This window comes from Python bivittatus, unplaced genomic scaffold (assembly GCF_059951505.1).
Source record: "Python bivittatus isolate LINGU-HERP-01145 unplaced genomic scaffold, Pbiv_v1 ctg000980_np1212, whole genome shotgun sequence".
Lineage (NCBI taxonomy): Eukaryota > Metazoa > Chordata > Lepidosauria > Squamata > Pythonidae > Python > Python bivittatus.
The window spans coordinates 46,986,708-47,007,252 of record NW_028277125.1 but is presented as its reverse complement, the minus strand read 5'-3'; the positions used below and the strand labels follow the sequence as shown (position 1 = coordinate 47,007,252).

Below are 20,545 nucleotides of genomic sequence, written 5' to 3'. Positions count from 1 at the left end.
ATGCAGGTGCTCTGGCGATGTGCGCGCCAAATTAGCTGTGCGCACGCGCTTAAATTCGTAGCCCTTTTTATTCCGCTTGGAGGGATCGTGGGGGGTCGGGCAGAGTCCTCGCGCAGTCTAGGAGAGGGGAGCTGGGAGGGACCAGAGCAATACTCCGTTTTTGCTGGAAATTTGTGTTTTCCTGCGGGCCGGGGCCGAGCAGCTGCTTGTTTTTTCTTTCTTTTTTCCGGAGACATGGCGTTGACTCCGCTAAGCGAGGGGTCCGTGGCTGAGGGGGCGGCTGGACTGGCCGAGGAAGTGGAGGGTAAAGTAGCGTCAGTAGCCGCGCTGGAAACGCCTGGTTGCTCCGGGACGGGTGCTCGTTACGAGCAGGGAAGCCGCTCTGAATCTAGCTGTGAAGGTAACGAAGAGATGGAGGAGGAGGAAGAGATGTTGGAGGAGGAGGCTGCGGAGGGGGGAGCCGCAGAGCTCTTCGGAGGATTTGGGACGGAGGAGGGCGAAATGGATTCCGACGATGGGGACGAGGTAACACGGGCCACTCTTTCCTTGGCAGCGTGGTTGAGGGGACACGAGGGTAGCCCAGTAAAGCACAGCTGCGGAGATCCGTAGGCAAATTACTCTCGTCCAACTTTGCAGATAAGGTTGCTGTGAACGTACCATCCATTTTGAGTTCTTTGGGAAATAGAGCTCACGTTGCTTTCTCTGCAGACGCGGTCCCTTTTTTGTATTTTTTCATGATGTGACATCTCTTGTATATCCCAGTCAGAACAGTTCTGTCAGTCTCACTAGTTCATTTAGTTTGTATGCTCTTTCAGTCAAATGATGTTCACAATAAAATAAGACATAGGAAAAATGTCATCATTACTAAAACTTGCCATGCTTCAGAAAGAGAAGGAAGCAGCTTGCAAGACAACCATCAGTAAGACCTGTTGTGTAGAGCCATTGGATAAGTACAGGATACATTTATCAATCTGTTCTGTGCAAAGGTACTGCTGCTTTTCTCACCAGCAAAGTAGCTCCCAGTACATTTTGTGTACAGGAGATACGTTTGGAGTATGTTGCTTATACTACATGCGGTGTCTCCTTGGCTTCTGAGGTGATGCCTGCTCTTGCACTGCTCAGTTGCTGAGGCAGTCTGAGAGGGAAAGCTCAAACAATGTGCAAACAGATACCTGCTTGTTCCTCAGGAGTTTTCTTTTCAGTGTAGCCCTCCAAATTTGCTTTCGAGACACACAACTCTCTGGAGGAAATTTTTAAAACTTGCAGAGATAAAACTGCTTCCAACAGTATAATATGGCTATTGTGCTATTGTTTGCAAATAGTTTATTGAAAAAAAGATAATGTATTGAAATATCTATAATTTTAAATATTAACTTTACATTTTTTGGTGTTTGCTTATCAGCAAACTTTTTAAAAATACTCTTAACACATTCTTTTTGTGAAATTTTAGCGCATGATTAATCTTTCTGAGTTGGTGCCGTATATCATGTGTTCCATCTGCAAGGGATACTTTATAGATGCCACAACCATCACAGAATGTCTTCATACATGTAAGTGTTGGAATTAATTACTTGATCAAAGGAAACATAAATGTACATATGTTGCAAAAAGTCAAAGTACTGTATACTTTAATAATATCAAAATGACAATAAAACATTAGGGCTGTGAAGCACTCTGGATCTGAAGGCAAAAGGATGCTTCAGAACACACGGGCTTGAACTTAATACCTTTCTGCAGCTTCTTAAAGCAGCCACATGCTTTCTGGAATTATACTGTGCAGCTGCCTCATATCACAGCCTTATAACATGTACTACACTAATTGAAGTGGATGTCTCTAAGAGAAATCCTGGAAAATTTCAACAATCCATGTGCTTTGAAAAGTGTTCCTGAATTGTTCTTTTTCCCATTGGTCCTGTCTTTCCCCTGAACATGTTTTAAAAATCTTTCAGAGCCTAGTCTGCCTATATCACATTCAGCCTCCTACAAGGAGATCTGTCATCCTGCATAGTTACATTAACTATCCTAAGTTCATTTTCTTAACCCAATTATCATGGCCAGATTGAGTCTGTTGATGGCCTCATGGAAATCCAGATCCGGAGACCATTCTCCAGTACCAACTCCAAGAAATAAGTGGTCGGTGCTAGATGCTGAAGCACTGTAGGTGGAAAGTACTGCTTTGTTTACCAAGCAGAAAGAGGACCTGCTTCATCTCAGAGCTTTCCTACTGCAAACTAGGAACTTAAGAAACTATTTTGTGATAGGACAAGATTATTTTGTGATAGGCTGCCATCTGAACTTTTTTAAAAAGTGGAAAAAGTGTGGTTTGAACCAGAAGGAGTCTGAACTGTGGTATATTCCTGAACTGTAGGTATAAATTCAATATCCATCATTCAGCAGTTCACCTCAAGTAAATCTATCTGGCTTCTTCTTTAATCAGTAAAGTCCTGTATGTTCATAAGAAAAGGGATATGGGGGGCACAGTCATGGAGAAGTCAATCAATTTGGGATGATAAGACTGGATTAAAGGCAATGTATAAAAATTGGATGTAGAAATCTAAGTAGAACTGTTACTTTTTCATTTTTGTTGTGCTGTTACATCCTACCCAGAACTTACTACACATTCTGCGTTGCCTTCAATAATAATGGACTACTTTATAGCAGTCATGTAATTACACTTTTTTTTTACAGTCTGTAAAAGCTGCATAGTAAGACATTTTTACTACAGTAACAGATGTCCAAAATGCAACATTGTAGTACATCAGACACAACCACTTTATAACATCAGGTAATTACCAGTTATGGTATATTCTATATTTAGTTTGTGTATAAATGGACAGTTCTAAGCTAATGCTCTTATTTTAATTTTAGTCTGGATATTAACTACTGAAACTAACGATTATTTCAAATAGCCTGATACTGGAGAATATGTTTATGTCTTGCGGAAGTCTAGCAACGTGTTCAAAAACATTAATTTTCCTTATTGTTAAAACAATGAAATGAATACACAGAGCACACTTTGCTGTCTTGTACTTGACACTTTCCCAGTCTCTTTCTGGGGCTTATTATTCTGTCGGAGCATTAATGTGGTTTTTAAAAATGCTAATGAAGTTGCTTTTGTAATTTGACATGGAAATTTTGCAATTTTGATAGCTATTTTTCTGCCAATCTTGGACTATAATAACTGTTAGAGTTTAGTAACTCTGTTTCAGTGCCTATCCTTCAATACATCACTATAATAAAATATAGTTACATAAAAATTAGTATTTTTATTTTCTTTTTATAGGCTAGATCGACAGTTGCAAGACATAGTATATAAATTAGTTGTCAACCTGGAAGAAAGTAAGTCTTTATCTCTGAATCAGCTGTTATTGATAAAACTGAAAGATAAGCCTAACTAAATGTAACTAACATTGTTGTAGTACATTTTATGTTGCTGTATTAGCCCCCTTTTTTAGATTTTTGAATTTAGTACATTTGTTTTCTTGGACTTAGGGTTTGTTGAAGAACCACATGTTCCATGATATAATTTGGAATATAGCAGTTAGAGATTCTCAACTTTATTTTGTAAGGTTTATAAACAAAAGTGTGAAATTGTGGAAAAACCCCAGAAGGAATGGTTCATATTCTTTAGAATGTTCATCTTCACTGGCCTATGCAACTCCTGTTCATCTACTTTTTCTTAAAAAGAAATACATATAGGCATATTAATAGAATGATTTATAAACTTTTTTAGCATGGCTGTCAACAATTCAATGCTTTCTTTGCTACAATATTATTTTGGTCCCATAATCTTCTTATTTAAATAATAAAATGTATTATTTCTATCAGTTATATGTGTACAGTAGAATTAAAGTAGTGAAATAAAAGATTGACAGATTTTTTTCAGAGTCTTAAACTCTAGGAGCAAGATCTGGAATTTGAAACTGAATCTCACTGAATCCCTTTGTAATATATAATGCCTATTACATCTGTTGTGGCAGGTCATAAAGAATTAACCATTGAGATAATTCCTAGGCGACACTATTCTGCATTGAAATAACATTCTATTAACTGTAGCATTTCTAGATTGTATTGGTGGATTTAAGCAGATTGATACATATCACTATCAGTGGTGACAGTGCCCAGTTAGATAATACTTTAGTCAAGTATTTTTGAAGAAACAGAACAGCTCACAGTCTTTCACAATATATCACTGTTTGTTTATTGGCCATATTTTCTAAAGCATATAAGTTATTGCAATATAAAAATAATCCAGTTGCTTTTATTAACTCCCAGTTTTTTATTACAAAATATTGGAAAATTAAAATACTTTCATTGGATGCGGAGTGTGGGAAATTGTTCTGAAAAATTAGCAACAAAGACTTTTGAAAAACCCTATGAAAGACAAATTATTAAGATACAATAGCCATTTATTACCTATACCAATAGTGTTTTCCTCATAGGTTACCTTCACCTATGTGGACCATCTAGAAATAATAAGTATTTAAAATGCTTGTCTTTTTCTTTAAAATCATATATGTATTTATATGTTCATATGAAGATACGTTCCCAAGTTTTTTTCTCTTTTTCATTTTCTTAATTTTTTATCCCAGATTTATTTTCTTCTTAACTCTGCAGCATTTTACCATTTGTTTTGTTTCTTTATTAAAATGGCAAAAAATAAAGAATTTGGATGATTTTGCCTGTTTGATCAGTGCTTATTCTCTATCAACTAGGTCCATACAATATTTTCTAGGTTGAGTATAACCAACCCTTTTGTATTTCATACATTTAGGAGAAAAAAAGCGAATGCATGATTTCTATAGAGAAAGAGGTCTAGAAATACCCAAACTTGGTAAGTTTATATAACTGGGGGGTATACTATTGCTTAAAATAAAATGAATTTATTAAAACCTTACGTTAGAATAATTTTCCTTATACTTCATGCCAAGAGATAGCTACAGTGGTACCTCGGGATACAAACTTAATCCGTTCCGTGACTCTGGGCGTATCCCGAGTTGGTCGTAACCCGAAGGAAATTTCCCCATAGGGTTCAATGTAAATCCGGTTAATCCGTTCCGCCCTCTGAATTTGGTCGCACCCCGAGGCAAATTTCCCCATAGGGTTCAATGTAAATCCGGTTAATCCGTTCCGCCCTCCGCCCGAATTTGGTCGCAACCCGAGGCAATTTCCCATAAGGTTCAATGTAATTACCGTTAATCCGTTCTGGCGTCCACGGACCACACGGAAAGCGGCCGGGCGCGGCGTGGTGTGGCGCGAAAATGGCCGGGTGCAGCGTGGCGCGGCGTGAAAACGGCCCGGCGCGGCGCGAAAACGGCCCGGCGCGGCGCGAAAACGGCCCGGCCCGGCGCGAAAACAGCCCGGCGCGGCGCGAAAACGGCCGCGGACCACGCGGCAGGGCCGGAAAAACAGCCGCGGACCACGCGGCACGGGCGGAAAAATGGCCGCGGACCACGTGGCACGGGCAGAAAATGGCCGCGGACCACGTGGCACGGGCAGAAAATGGCTCGTACCCCGAGGCGGAGTTCGCAAACCGAGGTAAAATTTTGGGGCCAGAGCTGGTCGTAACCCGAAAAATTCGCAAGCAGAGGCGTTCGTATCCCGAGGTATCACTGTATGTAGTAATCTTCCTTTCTATAGACTAAGACCAATATGTATTTCTTATTTGACACTTATAGTTGCTCTGTTAGTTAAAAAAAATGAGGAACGATTGAGTGAGAAAATTATGTTTTTATGCCAGTTAAGGTTTCAAAAAAAATTCACAAGCTGAAAAAATAACATTCTACTAAAAAAAATATAGTTAACCTTAAACAATATGATTGTTTTTCTTAAAGTGCTATAAAAGTATAACGTATTTAATGAAAGTTGTGGTTTTGTTCCAAACATTTTAAAGATAATATTTTAGTAAGTAGTTTTGTTCATGTGTGTCAACCTGCACTAAGATTACCGATTATGTGTCTTCAAAGTGTCAATTCTTTGTGATCAACTTGTGGTTGATGAGATCATTACCTCAGAATTATAGAGTTGTGTTCAGTTGCCTAACTACCTGCGGCTCTCTCAGAAATTCAGCACCATTTCTGACTCTTCCTGAATCTTTGAGATAATATCTAAGGTTTATCTAAAGCTATCAAACATAACAATGGGAGAATATCTGTATACAGAGACCCACAGGTTTTGACATGATATGCTAGTAGCTGTTATTTTTCATTGCCTATAATCTTCCAAATGTATGTTAGAGATTTTGGAGGAGATGTATCTCATATTATAGTGAGCTTTGTATAAGAGACATTCTGACACCAAAACCTAGCCAAATTTGACAATATTCCAATTTGGCAGATAGGGATTTCTTGTGTTATATTGTTTTAAGATCCTTGATTACATTTGTTTCTGGGGTACAAATGAATAGAATTGTGGAAGCATATCTGTCACTACATCTATATTACTTCTCTTTCTGGATTCAACAGTGAATTGTGGAATCTCCTTTTTTTTCCCAGCCTTGGCCACTCTTCTTAGCTTCTCTGGTCTGAGACCTATCTAGTACAAACTGTTATGAGTATGAAAGTCTTGTATATTGTTACTACTGAACACATAAAGGGAAGAAAGATAAGGAAGAAAGTTAAAAAAAATAGTGACTCAGAAAGAGGTTTGACAACTGATAATAATACTTCCAAGAGAGAGAATACTGTAGAGTATAGGAGAAATAAGAGAAACCTGAGAGGTCATAGAGTAAAAAGGGGCCATTTATGCCCTCAAGTCCAACCCTCTGCTCAGTGCAAGAATCCAAATTAAAGCATTTCTGATAGAAGGTTATCCAACCTTCACTTGAATACATCCAGAAAAGGAATGCGCTGCTTCTCTAAGTAATTTATTTCTGGGGTAGTGATGCAAGAAGAGTTCAAATCATGACCAGTGAGACAGAAGCAATGGGTTGCTTAGAGAAAGGAGAGAAAGGACACTATGGAGAAAAAAAGGAAGGGTTGAAAGAAGAGCAACCAGTAAGTGTGGAGGCAAAGAAGTATGAATAAATTTACCTTATTCTCTGTTCTTTCATTCCTAGCCTTATTAATCTTTTTATATTTTAGCTGTACCCCAGCCAACTGCAGTAGGCAGGGGGAGACCCCGCAAGGTTGTAGGATCTGTATTCCGTATTCCTCCAGAACTTGACATGTCACTTCTTCTGGAATTTATTGGGTAAGTGAAAACTGAATTTCTGGAAATCAATGTTCTATAAATGAACATATTCTGTATGTTCATATTTAAGTCTTTGTATAGACAGAAATATGAACATATATAGTAGCAGCGTGCATAGGCTTCTGCAGGTTAGCTGATGATGAAATGTGCATTGTGATGTCAACTCTACCCCTTATGTACTTAAGTGTGATGTCACAGTGCAATTGTAAAAGGGCAGAGCTTGCATTATGATATTAGTGCATATTTTATCATTTTGACATCATTGTGATTAGGAATGAACACCTATATTGGCATACTATGTATTGCTACAATTTCAAGTTGTATTATTAGATTTTAATATCAGTGAAAAGATCAAGGGATAGTGGAATGAATTCAGATCTGCAACTCTACATCAACTTGCTCAGTTTTCAAGAAATGCTGAGAGTGAAGTCTGAAGTATACAACTTTTTGATATAGAAAGCAGCAGTCTTTCCACTATGCTTTGATTTAGCTTCATGATTTGCTGAATTACTGCTACCTTTTGTGCAGATAATCTGCAATTTGGTAAGTTTGTCCAATGCATTAAGCCATAAACCATGTATACTGGCTGAGTTTCCATATTATGTTAGGCTACAATGTAGTTAGTTTAATTTTACTTGATGAATTGAGTGAATCAAGCCAAAGTCATCTGAAATTGTGTATGAATGAAAGAGCTGATCAAATTCTCGAATTGCTTAAGTTAATCATTTATTTCTGCTGTATAAAGAGTTATTTCCAACTAATCCTATTTTCTAGACTAAATACTAAAACTATGCCCTTTTTCATGAAGTCACAGTGCAAATTGTTTTAGGATCTTTGCAAAACGTGTTCAAAAATAAATATGTTTAAGTCCTGTGGTTCCCTGAAAAAAACTCATGGTAATATATTTCAGATTATTCCACATGTTCTTTGTATAACAGTCACATTAAGGAATTCGGGCTGAGAGATAATGACTTGGTTTGCAAATTGCATTAAATCATGGCTTGTTGAGTAAGCCACAGACTAAACTTTTGATCCTTCAGACATTGCTGAACTATAACATTGAGCATTTCTGCACTTTGACTGTGCTGGCTAGACTTCAGCGATATCTGGAGATTGCAAGTTTCCCAGTTTTTCTCCATGCCATAAACCAAGGAACTCATGTAATGGGTTCACATGATGGATGAATCTAGTCAGTGATTTGGTAAAAGGATTCTTGCTTGAGAGATTACTCACATTGTAGTTCAAATTCACCTCTCTGTCCAACATTTCAATTGCCCCAGACTGCCATTCTCTAGATGTAAAGGACTACAACTCCCAAAATGTCCAGCCAGCATTGCCTCTACTATGTAAGCTGGAAATTCTAGAATTGCAGTCTTATTGTATCTGGTGGGTGCCAGGTTGATGATGGCTGCTCCATATCAATCTGCTTATAGTTCCATTAAGCTCTGTGTTTTTTCTAATTGTTGTATTAAGTACAGGTTTTACTAAATACTTACATCACTTTTATATATAATTTTCATAAAGTATTTTGTTGAAATGCTGTTTGAATTAGCATAGTAGGCAGTATTCTAAAAATAGCTGCAGTCAGAAGATTTAGATTTCAAAATTACCATCTTTGCACATTGCAAGAAGAGAAATGATAATGGGTCATTATCATCCTGCTTCCAGGTTTGAATTACAGTATCTGTGTTTTTTCAATACATCCAACAAAAGTAAACAATCCCAAAGGGTTAGTTTAAACAACAGATAAATTAGTAGCATCTGCCACAGTCTTGTTCCAGTAATTAAAACTAATTATTGGTTGTACCCATGCAGGGAGGTCAGTATATGATTGTCTCACAATTAGAAGCATGATATGAGAAGAACAGTTAGATTCATTGAAACTGACACTTGAGTAAGCTCAATCCCAAAGTAACTAAAACTGAATTGAGCTTGGCAGCAGATTTCACAATATAACTAGTTGGCAAACAGCCTTTGTGACTCTTAGGGTACTTAGGGCTTGTCCATCAGTGTATTAATGTAATGAAAAATACAAATGAACCATATATGAAGTGGTTCAGAATCTCAGTAATCTGAAGGAAAGAAATTAAAAAATAACCCCTTTGATATATCCACTAGGTGGCAATAATAACTAAGAAATGTTCATGTATTGCACTATTTCATTACAAATATACTTGAATGTATCATAATTGGTAACATTCAAATGCTGGTTTACTGAAATATTGTATTTTTAAAATTTTACAGTAATTCAATCTTCTTTACCCTTTGTGATGATATATTTTTAATTGTGCTAGAAATATATTTGTTTTTTTTATTTTAGTCACTTAACTAAACACCCATTTATAAATTAATATTTCACTTTCAGTGAATTTCTTACAGAATATTCCATCATTCTCCACTGGATTTAATTCATTTATTCAGTTCATTCGGCCACCCGTTCACCAGGCGACTCTGAGCAGTTAACAGGAGTTAAAACAAGGATACAGTAGAAAAGAATCTGGCTAGGAATTAGGTGGGAGTTTGCTTGAGCATTCCAAATCTAAAGGAAAGGCAGATAAATTGAAAAACGTGTGAATGAACAAATTAATTAAATATGGCAGTGGAAATTACTTCTGTAACACTGCCAGAAAAAAAAAAAATCATGGTTGCAGTGATCAGGAGTCAAATTCAACTCAAATGTTTCTTTGCTTTTTTTACTATAACATAGGAAACTTTGTTTTCTTCTTATAAGGGCTTTGAGAGTTCATAGGGAAATGATCCAGTTCACAATACACAAGACATGTGAATGATTTCTCCTTTTTTATTAACATAACAATCAAAAACAAGCTCCTGATTTCATTTCCAAGAAGTAATTCATTATAGCAGCTTTCTTGTTCTCCCCCTCCCTGCAATTTATAAGCTGTAATAAAGCAATAAATACAACTTGGATTAAACATGTCTTGCTAGGCATTTTAAAGTGAACTAATTTTCTAATGGATAGGAATATATGGGCTAAATATAGGTATTGCTACTCCCAAATTCCCTTCCTACTCAGAAATAAGTAGAGATTAATTATACCAGCTGGCAGGATGCATCTTCCTCTCCTGGTTCTCAAAACCCGTCTGTGTAGAGTAGATTCATCCCATGGGAGTCCTCTTCTTTCTTCAGTGATCTTCAAACTTCCCACTTACCCCCACTTCAGGACTCTTGTCCCAGATTCTGCTGGAACTAGCAACAAGCCTTCAACAGACAATGCTGTCAAGAATCTATTTTGATCTGCCAACTATTACACCTCTACCTCTTCTTCTTACCAGAAGTCTTTCCTATAAGTCTCCAGCTTTTTCTTCCTCCTTGCCTGCATTGCAGCAGCCCACTTTTCCTATGGAAAGTCTGCTATCTTTTCTCCTCTCAGAATCACTATCAGCTCAGAAGAACAACTCATCTGGCTGGCTGTATGTGTGACAGGATAGCAGAGGGCCATGGATTATTTTTAGTTATTTGTTTTTTAAAAATAAAGATAATTTCTCTTAAATAAGAAATATAGGAACCAAAAGTAATCAATTGTAGGATTCTAACCTCTTCTAGACATGAGCAGTCTGTTTTCTGAAATGCACTTTAGCAGTTGATTGTATTCATCATTGTTCTGCTCAATTTATAATATTGCACGTTATAGGAATAGGTATAGAATTAAAATCTTTAAATTACATGCCTAGTTCTTTTAAAATAAAATTGATTATTTTTGCAATGTATAGGATTGCAGTCTAACACTAATATGGTCAATTTATTGCATTGTAATTAAGTTGTGTGCTTACATGACAATATATAACCACTTTTATATGTAACTTAAGAGCCCCTTATTATATTTGAAATAAATTCAAACATGCATAGCTTAGCTTAGTTTAGTAAGTAATGGATGAAATTGTGTTATTCCACAATTCTTCCCTTCCTTTTCATTAGTGATCATTGTTTCTGTACCAGGCAGCTTTGTTTATAAGGATTCAGAACTGGTCTGGACCTTTAGATAGATTACGATATATGCATAAGATCCATTTTCTGAACTTGGTAATCATAGTTGCCTCGTTTCTAAGTAATAAAAAACCATATTCAGTTAAAGACTTCCTGCCTGGATTAATCATCCCAGCAAGGAGGAAGGGAGGGACAGTGCACAAATAGAGAATGCAAAAAAAAAAAAAAAAAAAGTTAATGCTGATGGGTTTATTCAGCGAGGCAATTCTCTTTTCATGAAATAGAATTAGGGAAGAAATAATGGCCTACTATACACATTCCAGAAACCTCTATGAATGTATATCTTCATTGAGAAATATGAACAGTTCTGTTTTTATGAACACAATATGTACACATTCTCTATGGGGATATGGTGAATACACAGTTATTCAACTAGCATTACCTTGAATGTGCATAATGCTGAAAATTATATATAAAATTACTTACTAAACTAAGCTAAGCTATGCATTGTAATGATGTAGCTGTAAGAGCAGCAATGTGTAACTTTTTTGCTGCTGGGGCCACACTTAATAAAAAAGGATCTCCAGAGGTTACAAAGAAGGAGGCTGGTAATGTTATGGTATGACCAGAGCGAATAGAGATAACACTTGGGGAGGAGGAATTAAGACACAAAATTGATGCCTTACATCTTGCAGAAATGTAAGACCCTTAGCTCCTCCTTTAGGAAAAGTAAGCTTGATTATGGAGGTGTGGAAGTGTTCTACAGTTAAAATGTCATCCTTTGTTTTTGTCTCCTCAAAAACAAAAAATGAAAGGTTTTCTCTGGGAACCACAAAATAAGTCCTGGAGGGAGCATGGGTTTTGCTGTAGACCTGTGAGTTGAGCATGCCAATAGATGCCTAGACACACTGATTATGTTCATTTCTCTTTCTTTCAGAGCAAATGATCTCTCTGGGAATTTTAAGGTATAGATATTACCAAACCTATTTCCTGTATTAAAATTAAATGTGACAGTCATATTTGCAGGCTTATTATTTGTAAAACAAAATGGAAATTTACAAATGAAGTAAAATAATATTTTAGTTTGAGAGGCCAGGCAAAAAAAGCAGTAGGAATATTTAGTGTTGTGCAGTTTCACCATTGTTCCTCTTAAGAGATCAGCCTGATTTGTAAATATGAGGATCATATGAGAGGCAAGAAATGCATTGCTCTAAGGGGAAAAAAACAAAAATCTGTATCTAAAAGAATAATGTTCTGATTAAAATATAATATATTAACACTTGCTGAATTTTGCCACTATACTTTCTTAAATAAGAAATTATTATGGTATCTGTTTTAGTTAAGCACTTGTTATGTATTCTTAAATTAAGTTTAAATTAGATTGTTTTTACTATCATCAACAAAAAGCAAGTTTGAATGGCTTTTCTTTCTTGAGAGTTGAGATATAATAAATATATGAAGCCAGCACTGAGTCTTCCTCTCCCAGAAGGAATATATTTGAATTCTTGACTTGGTTTGTTTCATTATATTTTATGGAAACAAGCTTTCTCTTTTGAGAACACTGATGCAAAGAAAATGTTAATTCTGCCTTCTCCCATTATTACCTCCCCTTACAACAATCTAACAGCTTTCTTCACTCTTTGTTTCCTTCAGAAACATCTCAAAATTTCTTTCTTACTATATTGTACATTTCTTGCCAATTTCATTATGAGCATTAACCTTCATGACTCCAGGGCCATCTGTTTTCATTCTTCCTTAGCTGCTAGCCCATTTCCACTTCCCAAGATCCCCTTTTGGCTTCTCAATTTTTCAGTAAGCTTGCTTGTTTCATTCAGGCTCTTAAAATTTGTTCAATTTTTCCTTCTCATTAGGATTGTTTGTGCCAGTGCTTTCAGGATCTTGGTTTTCAGGATCTCCCATCCTTCTTGGGTTTCTTTATCCTTTAGGATTTTGAGCCATGGTACACTGCCCATCTTTCACATGAATTCATTAAAACCTGCCTTCCCAAAATGCAAGGTACGTGACTGACTTCTCTTAGTTCTGCATCTGATAGTTATCATATCTCCAGCATGATATGATTGCTTTTCCCCAAAGTGCTTAACACTTTCAGTCCAATTCCACTTTGTTGTCAGAATTAGGTCCAAGAGAGCTGATCCTCCTGTTTCTTCAGTGTTCTGACATAAGAAATTGTCAACTAGGGAGTTTGTATGTTTATCGGAACTCTTATTCCTGGTTGAGTTAGTTTTTCATCAGATATCAAGGTAGTTGAAATGTCCCAATATCTTCACAGCTTGCCTTCTTGAGAATTTAGTGAGTAATTTAGAAAGACATTATCTACATCTTCTACCTGGGAGGAGAGGTGAAGTAAACACAGTGGTATAGCTTTTGTGTTTTTATTCATTTTAAATCTTACCTAGATGCTTTCAATTGGACTTTGAAATTTGAAATAATTTGATTGCAGTCATTAATCAGCATAATAGACTTCCATATTCAGGATAATTGATTTCTTCATAGATATACAAGCTATTTCACTTCCCTTTCTGTAGGTACTATTTCTTTTGAAAGTGAATATCCTTTTTCTACGTTCTATTAGCGATTCCCATCCCACTAACTTTCTATGATATCATACTTTACTTTCCAGAAGGCTTTTTAGTTCTTTCTACTAGCTGCCTATACTCTCCATTAGCGTATATACAAACACTGAAAGATATCGGTTTCCTCCCTACTGCCATGTATTGATGATTTTCAGACAAGTTTACCTGCCTTGTACCTCCATTATGATATCCTTAATGCCCAGCACTTTTCTAGATGAATCTCTACCCAACTCCCTCCCCTTTTGGTTTAGTTTAAAGCCTTCCTGACATAGTTAGCAAATACACTATTTCTTACCTTTTTACAATGCAGCCCATCCCTGCCTAAAAGCCTCTTATACTAGTGGTATAAGCCATGGTCCATGAATCCAAATCTTTGTTCCAGATTACTGCTTTCCTTTATAGTTCCTTGACCCTCAGGAGGGAGGATAAATGAAAACATCACTTGTGCCCAGCTCCTTCATCTTTTCATTTATAGATTTATATTCGCTTGTAATCCCCTGCCTTTTCTGGCTGTGTCATTTGTCCCCATGAGGATAAGAAGTTATGGTTAGTGATCAGTTGATTTCATGAGCACTGGTCATCTTTCAACCCCATCTTTTACACTGGAATAGACTGTATGCTTCTCATAATAGTTTGTCTTGCACACACTACTGTTTCTGTCTTTTGCAATAGTTTGTCTTCTACCACCATCATTTTTCCCCTAGTGGAGAGCTTTGATTATTTGTTGATCTTGTGGAGCTGAGACTCCTTTCCTTTGTTGTGGAGTGGTTGGGGCAATAGAAATATCTCAGGAGACTGGAGCTCTTCTTCCATGTCTGGAGCCTCAAATCAGTTTCAGCTGCTTGCTAAGAGGACAGCACCTGAATTTAGCACCTGAACTATGTATTACAATGCAGTCCATTTACCTAAGCAGCAAATTATTGTGTCAAAAGGATAAAAGTCAAAAGGATAAAAGGTGAAAAATTATTGATTTCATCCTCTGTGGCTATTTTAGGGTTTTAAAGTAAATGTGAGATTGACTATTTGCAAAAGATCCTATATATTACAACCTAACAGTAAGTTAACCTGTTCTTTGTTCTTGCAGCCACTGGAAAAGAAGTTTGTACGTGTTTCAGGGGAGGCAACAATTGGACATGTGGAAAAATTCCTCAGAAGAAAGATGGATCTTGATCCTGGCTGTCAGGTACACTCTAATAATTCATATAATATAATATTACCTTTCTTTGCATACGCACAATGTGTGTATAAGCCAGCTTCCTAACAGCAACCAGATGAATGAGGTTCCCACAGATTTTCATGTAATACTTTTCTCTGAAAGCATTATATAGGTAGGAAAGACCAAAATACAGTGGTACCTCTACTTACGAACTTAATCCGTTCCGTGACTCTGATCACAAGTCAAGTTGGTCGCAAGTCGAAGTAAATTTTCCCATAAGGTTCAATGTAATTACCGTTAATCCGTTCCGGCGTCCACGGACCACGCATCAGGGGCGGAAAAACGGCCGCTGACCACGTGTCAGGGCGGAAAAATGGCCGCGGACCACATGTCAGGGGCGGAAAAATGACCGCGGACCACGTGGCACGGGCGGAAAATGGCCGCAGACCACATGGAATGGGCGGAAAATGGCCACGGATCCGGTTCGTAAGTTGAGGCGAGTTCGTAAGTAGAGGTAAATTAGGGGGCTGGAGCTGGTCGTATCTCAAAAAATTCGTAAGTAGGGGCGTTCGTAAGTAGAGGTACCACTGCACCAGAGGTAAAAATTTCTTGCAATAAAAAGAAGCACTGAGAGTCTTAATGCCAATTAAACTGAGAACCCAATTTTGAACATCATTTGTTTCCTTTTTACTTTTCCCTATGGGGGCTATATCCATTGTCTTAATCTTCTTGCAGCAGTTAGTAGTGAAGATGTAAGAGTTAATCCTGAAGTAGCAGAATTGAGCATTTTATATTCCAAGCACTTTAACATAGTTAGATTGTAATAACTTTAAATCATTTATTTAAAACAACTGAAACATTTAATATCTGAAGTCTGTAACAACAACAGTGGAATTATGTGAGAACATATCTTTGAAATATATTAAAGCTGCCAATAATTACTGTTGTATTGTTTATATATTTGGCTCTAGTATAAGCATGCTGAGCTTTCAGCTTTCTCAGTTTAGCTAAAGCAGATATTGGAAGATCCTTAATATATATTGTTAGTATAATAGCAAAAAAGATTATTGACATTTATTTTACATCCTCCATTTTACCATAATCTACAAATGGATATGAAACCAACCAAGTGCAACCTTTTCTGAAATGCAAACAAAATGTGTTTGTTTCAGTTATATACAAGTTATATACAATGACAATTATCTAGTCAGTTCAGTATGGTTCCTGGAAACCTGTTATTGAAAAGGTTGATTTCATATTAAATTCATTTTTATTGCAGTCATTAACCAGCACAATTGATTTGATAGAATTTAACAGCCAAAGTGGGGAAGTGAGTTGGGAAAGACAGGCCCAAAGCAGTGACTTCAGGAAGGGAAAGCAGCGTTTCTGATTCCTAATCGATCACAATACCTTCGTGAGTGCTCCATTTGCCCTAGAAATACAGTGAAAGAGTGACCTCCACTCCCACTTAGGGACAGGGCTCTGGCTGCTGTTAGAAGCATAGGTTGCTCGCTGCTCCCTTGTTCACATATATCCATGGAGCAAAAACTGGTCTCCTATGAGTTTTTTGCGGGGGGGGTGTTGCAGGAGCGACTGTGGGGAGGGAGAAGTGGCAGTTCAGGCCTACAGGAGTCAGCAGAAGAGAGAAGTGAAGAAGTCTGAATGCCAAGACATCCAGTTGGGAAGAACTGGTACCCTCTACTCTCAAGAATGTAGGAAGAACCATCTTTAGCTTATCTATCCTACCTATATAACTAAATTTCATGGGACCCTTCTCCCAAGGAAACCTGCGCAGGTTGGAATTATCACTGGAACTGGTTGTTGCTTAATTTAGAAAACACCCCGAGTACAAAGTAATTGGCCTTTTCAAACCTACTGAAAATATTTCTGATAATTTAGTATCATAAAGAGAGAAATTTAAGAAATGTATGCAGATATAAATGTAACATAATTTCAGTTTATTACGTTGTTATGAAGATAACAGTGAAATTTTGTTTTGCTTTTATTACCTTGTTTGGTTCTCTTTTATGCTTTTCTAGATCCATGATATTTGCAGTCCCTACAGCTGGAGTAAGCTGCCACTTTGGTTTCCACTAGTATTTTTCATTGTAAAATTAATGTTCTTTTGATTATAAAAAAATTTTTTTACAGAATATTTCAGCTGTCTTCTTCTCCCTACTTTAATAAGAAAAAAAAAGCATTTCGTTTCAATTTGAGGAGCAGAGATAGATTTCAGTTTTGGTCTTTCCTTAGGGTTGATTTAATTTCTTTCCATATAGCTATGTCAAACAATGGTTGAAAATAACATTATGAATTTACTGATAACTCAGTTACCCATGGATAGGGAAGAAGTCCTTTGTGATGGATGGAAGAATATTGTTGAAGTGATGCTTTCTTATAGTTCTGGTTTCCCATTATTGATTCACTGTTTTTGTTTTATTTTTATTGAATGCTCTGAAAGAAATCATCTGATTGTTAGAGAAATCACAATTCTGAGAATATTCAGATCAGCTTCCCCCAGCCTCAGCATCCTCCAGATTTTGAGGTCATCTTCCAAAATTTTCAGCAATAACAGTGCTTCTTGGGGAATTCTGGGACCTGAAGTCTATACATCTGGAGGGCACCCTAATTGGGGAAGGCTGGTATACAGTAAAACAGTATTTATTGTAATCAGCCTCCTGTTTTTTAGAATTACCCAGAAGGTAATTTAGAGCCTATTTGGCCATTTTCAAAATGTGTTCTAAGGATGTTTTTGTCAAGGGTTTAGTGGTGAAGACATAAATAAAATCCATCTATGTGGAAACAGTTTGTCTATTGCTATTCTGCAGTTCTGAAACAGAGAAATATACAGTGTCTATTAGGGGAATATAAAGTGTGGAGGAATACAACATATAAAGGAATATGAAGTGTGTATTAGGGCAAATCCTCCATTAGTTTTAATCTCCCTGTGTGAGTTGGGAATGTATCTTAGAACTTGCACCACAAATTTTCTGTAGCCCACAATAGTTTCAGAGGTAATTGAAAATTCATCTGCAGTTCAGATCTGACACTAAGCAGTTTAATTCTACCAATCTATTAAATAATATCAGGTATCATAGGGAGAGCTTTGCTATAGAAAAGGGCATGATCATGAATGGATAATCATGCCTTTGTTTCAGTTGCATCATTGGACATCACTCTTTTTTGGTGATTTGAATGACTTAAGCAATGCCATGCAATAGTTACATGTCAATAAATAGTACCTCGGGGTCTTGTTAGTGCCAGTTAAGGCCAGATGATGAGCGGAAAGAAATAGTATTCCACAGAGAACTGGGCTGCAGAGCTCATCTATTATTAAATTAAAATTATGCTTGAACTGAGACAGCTGCTCACCTTAACAAATTTAGCCCCATACACTGACAAATATATAAAACGAGGGTAAATTTTTAACAGAGGGCAAAACAGCAAATATAGAAAGTATTTGTCATTGCTGTTAATAAATAATGCAAAAGATGTAAAAGTAAAACTAACTGACTTGTAACCGGTGTTGTGCAGCTTCCCTGGAAGTTATAAAGCTGCCTGTTACATAATAGTTATGGTAGGCTATCATTCTTGTTAATTGAGCATAAATTTCTATGTTGAACACTCCTTTTGCCAAGTACTAAATTATTTGATAGTTTCTTTCTGTTCATTTTAGGTTGACATAATATGTGGTGATCACCTGCTAGAACACTATCAGACTCTAAGGGAAATCCAGCATGCACTAGGGAAGAGTGCAGTGCAGGTAAAGTAGTGAGGCTTTAATAAAAAAACGTTTTGCTTAAAGGGGACCCTAATTTTAGAGGGTGTTTTGTTACCTCCTCTAGATTTTATTTATATATTTATTTATTTAAATGTATTGGCCACCTAACTCCAGTGGACTCTGGGCGGCGTACAAAACTAAGAAAACAAAAACAGCAAGAACCATAAAATCAGCAGGCAGCCCAGACTAAAATACTCTAACAAAGCCCACAAAACAAAGCAGGGGCCATTAAACAATGACAAACATCAGGCCTGGGACCAAAGCCAGGTTTTCAAGTCTTTCCAGAACCTTAGAAGAGAGGTCCTTACCTCTGGGGGGGGAATGCTGTTCCTGAGGGTGAGAGGCACAACAGAGAAGGCACGTTTCCTAGGTTCCACAAAATGGCAATATTTAATGGACAGGACCTGAAATGCACCCACTCTGCTGGAGCACACTGGGCAGGTGGAAACTATTGGAGATATTCTGCTTTCTTACTTTCCTTTCACAAAAGTGTTTCCGAGACTACTTTTTTAATAATTTACTGAAAAAAATGAGTCTGTGGATCTGGACATTCCTGCATTTCCAAATACATACCATGCAAGTGAACATGACCCCAATCCAGAAACTGAACTTGCTGCTATCAGCTTTCCTCCATGTATTTGTCTCCTACAACCTTGGCACACTGAAAAAAACACACACATTCATCATATGTTCTTCATAACATATACAGAAAGAGGAAGGGCCACATAACATTCCGTGCAGGCTTTCTACTGAAAGCACATTCATGTATCTTTAATAGATGGGTTCAAAACCAACTGAAGAAGTAAAAAGCCTTTTTTGACAAGCAGGCAAAGAAAGGGCCAGGACATGAACAAGGGATCCACAAGTGCATACAGAGGATGGCAGTTTTCAGAAGCACAGCATAGGAAATGAGAGTTTTGTAAGTAGAAGGTATGAGTTTGCACCACCAGTGGGAAGAAAACACAATGCTCCAACTCCTATATTTGTGACTATAGAGAAAGTACTCAGAATCCTCCAGTCTGTAAACTCAGCCACTTGTTAGTTAGATCCAGGCCCTTCAGACAGTCACTCATGCCTTGGTCACCTCTCAGTTGCAATACTGTAATGCACTCTACATAGGGCTACTCTTGAAGACCAGAATGCAGCAGCATAAGCAATAATGGGTATGTTGCAGTTCGTGCATGTGTCCCTGCTGCTTCGTGAGCTGCACTGTCTGCCAGTTGGCTTCTGGGTCCAATTCAAGGTGCTGGTTATCACTTACAAAGCCCTACATGGCACAGGGCCCGGCTACTTGAGGGACCACCTGTCTCCGTACATTTCTGCCTGTCCAGTAAAGTCAGCTAGAGTAAGCACAGTCTGGGTCATGTCGATTAAACAGTGGAACTTGTATGACCCAGAAAGCGTACCTTTTCAACGATGGTTCATGCCATGTGGAATGATATCCCCTCCTCCTTGGGCTAGGATAGTGGTTGGGCCCCTTTGGGTTTTTTGGTTCTTTCTTCCTGTCACCTATATTCTTTTTCTCCGATCTATGTTGTTTTCTTTTACATTTTTTATTATTAGCCATCCAGAGTTGCTATGAAATCAGGCAGCCTCAAAATTGAAATTATAAATAAATACATTTTCACATCTGGCAAAAGTAAATCTGAATTATACAGAAGGCATCAGTATGATGTGTAATTAACAGTCACAAGAAAGTGTTGTTAAAACAGCAAGGAATTAATTTTATTGTTTTGTGTTAAATTATGTGGTAGACTTTTCTAACCATTGTGTCACCAGTTCCTAAACACAGTATCAGAAATATCAGAAGAAAATACAATTACTATTATCCCTACGAGCAATCTCTGTGCAAGGTCCTCAGGAGCTTTTGACAAACAT

General features: G+C 37.2%; 1 protein-coding gene across 6 annotated transcripts in view; it reads left to right on the top strand.

Moving 5' to 3' along the window:
* The first annotated feature begins 47 nt into the window (after positions 1–47).
* The window catches only part of PCGF6 (polycomb group ring finger 6), a 32,356-nt gene continuing 11,858 nt past the window's right edge, over positions 48–20,545 (top strand). For 4 of the 6 annotated variants that reach the window (XR_015794288.1, XR_015794287.1, XR_015794286.1 and 1 more), the window contains exons 1-9: positions 48–525; positions 1,451–1,550; positions 2,689–2,785; positions 3,284–3,339; positions 4,775–4,834; positions 7,083–7,191; positions 12,074–12,101; positions 14,815–14,913; positions 18,563–18,649. Coding sequence is in view for 1 of the 6 variants with exons in the window: in XM_007423247.4 (XP_007423309.1) it covers positions 235–525; positions 1,451–1,550; positions 2,689–2,785; positions 3,284–3,339; positions 4,775–4,834; positions 7,083–7,191; positions 12,074–12,101; positions 14,815–14,913; positions 18,563–18,649 (927 nt within the window). In the remaining 5 variants the exon portion in view is untranslated. Of the gene's footprint in view, positions 526–1,450; positions 1,551–2,688; positions 2,786–3,283; positions 3,340–4,774; positions 4,835–7,082; positions 7,192–12,073; positions 12,102–13,007; positions 13,153–14,814; positions 14,914–18,562; positions 18,650–20,545 lie in introns of those variants that run through there. The other 2 variants (XR_015794289.1, XR_001560332.3) reach the window with 2 other exon arrangements.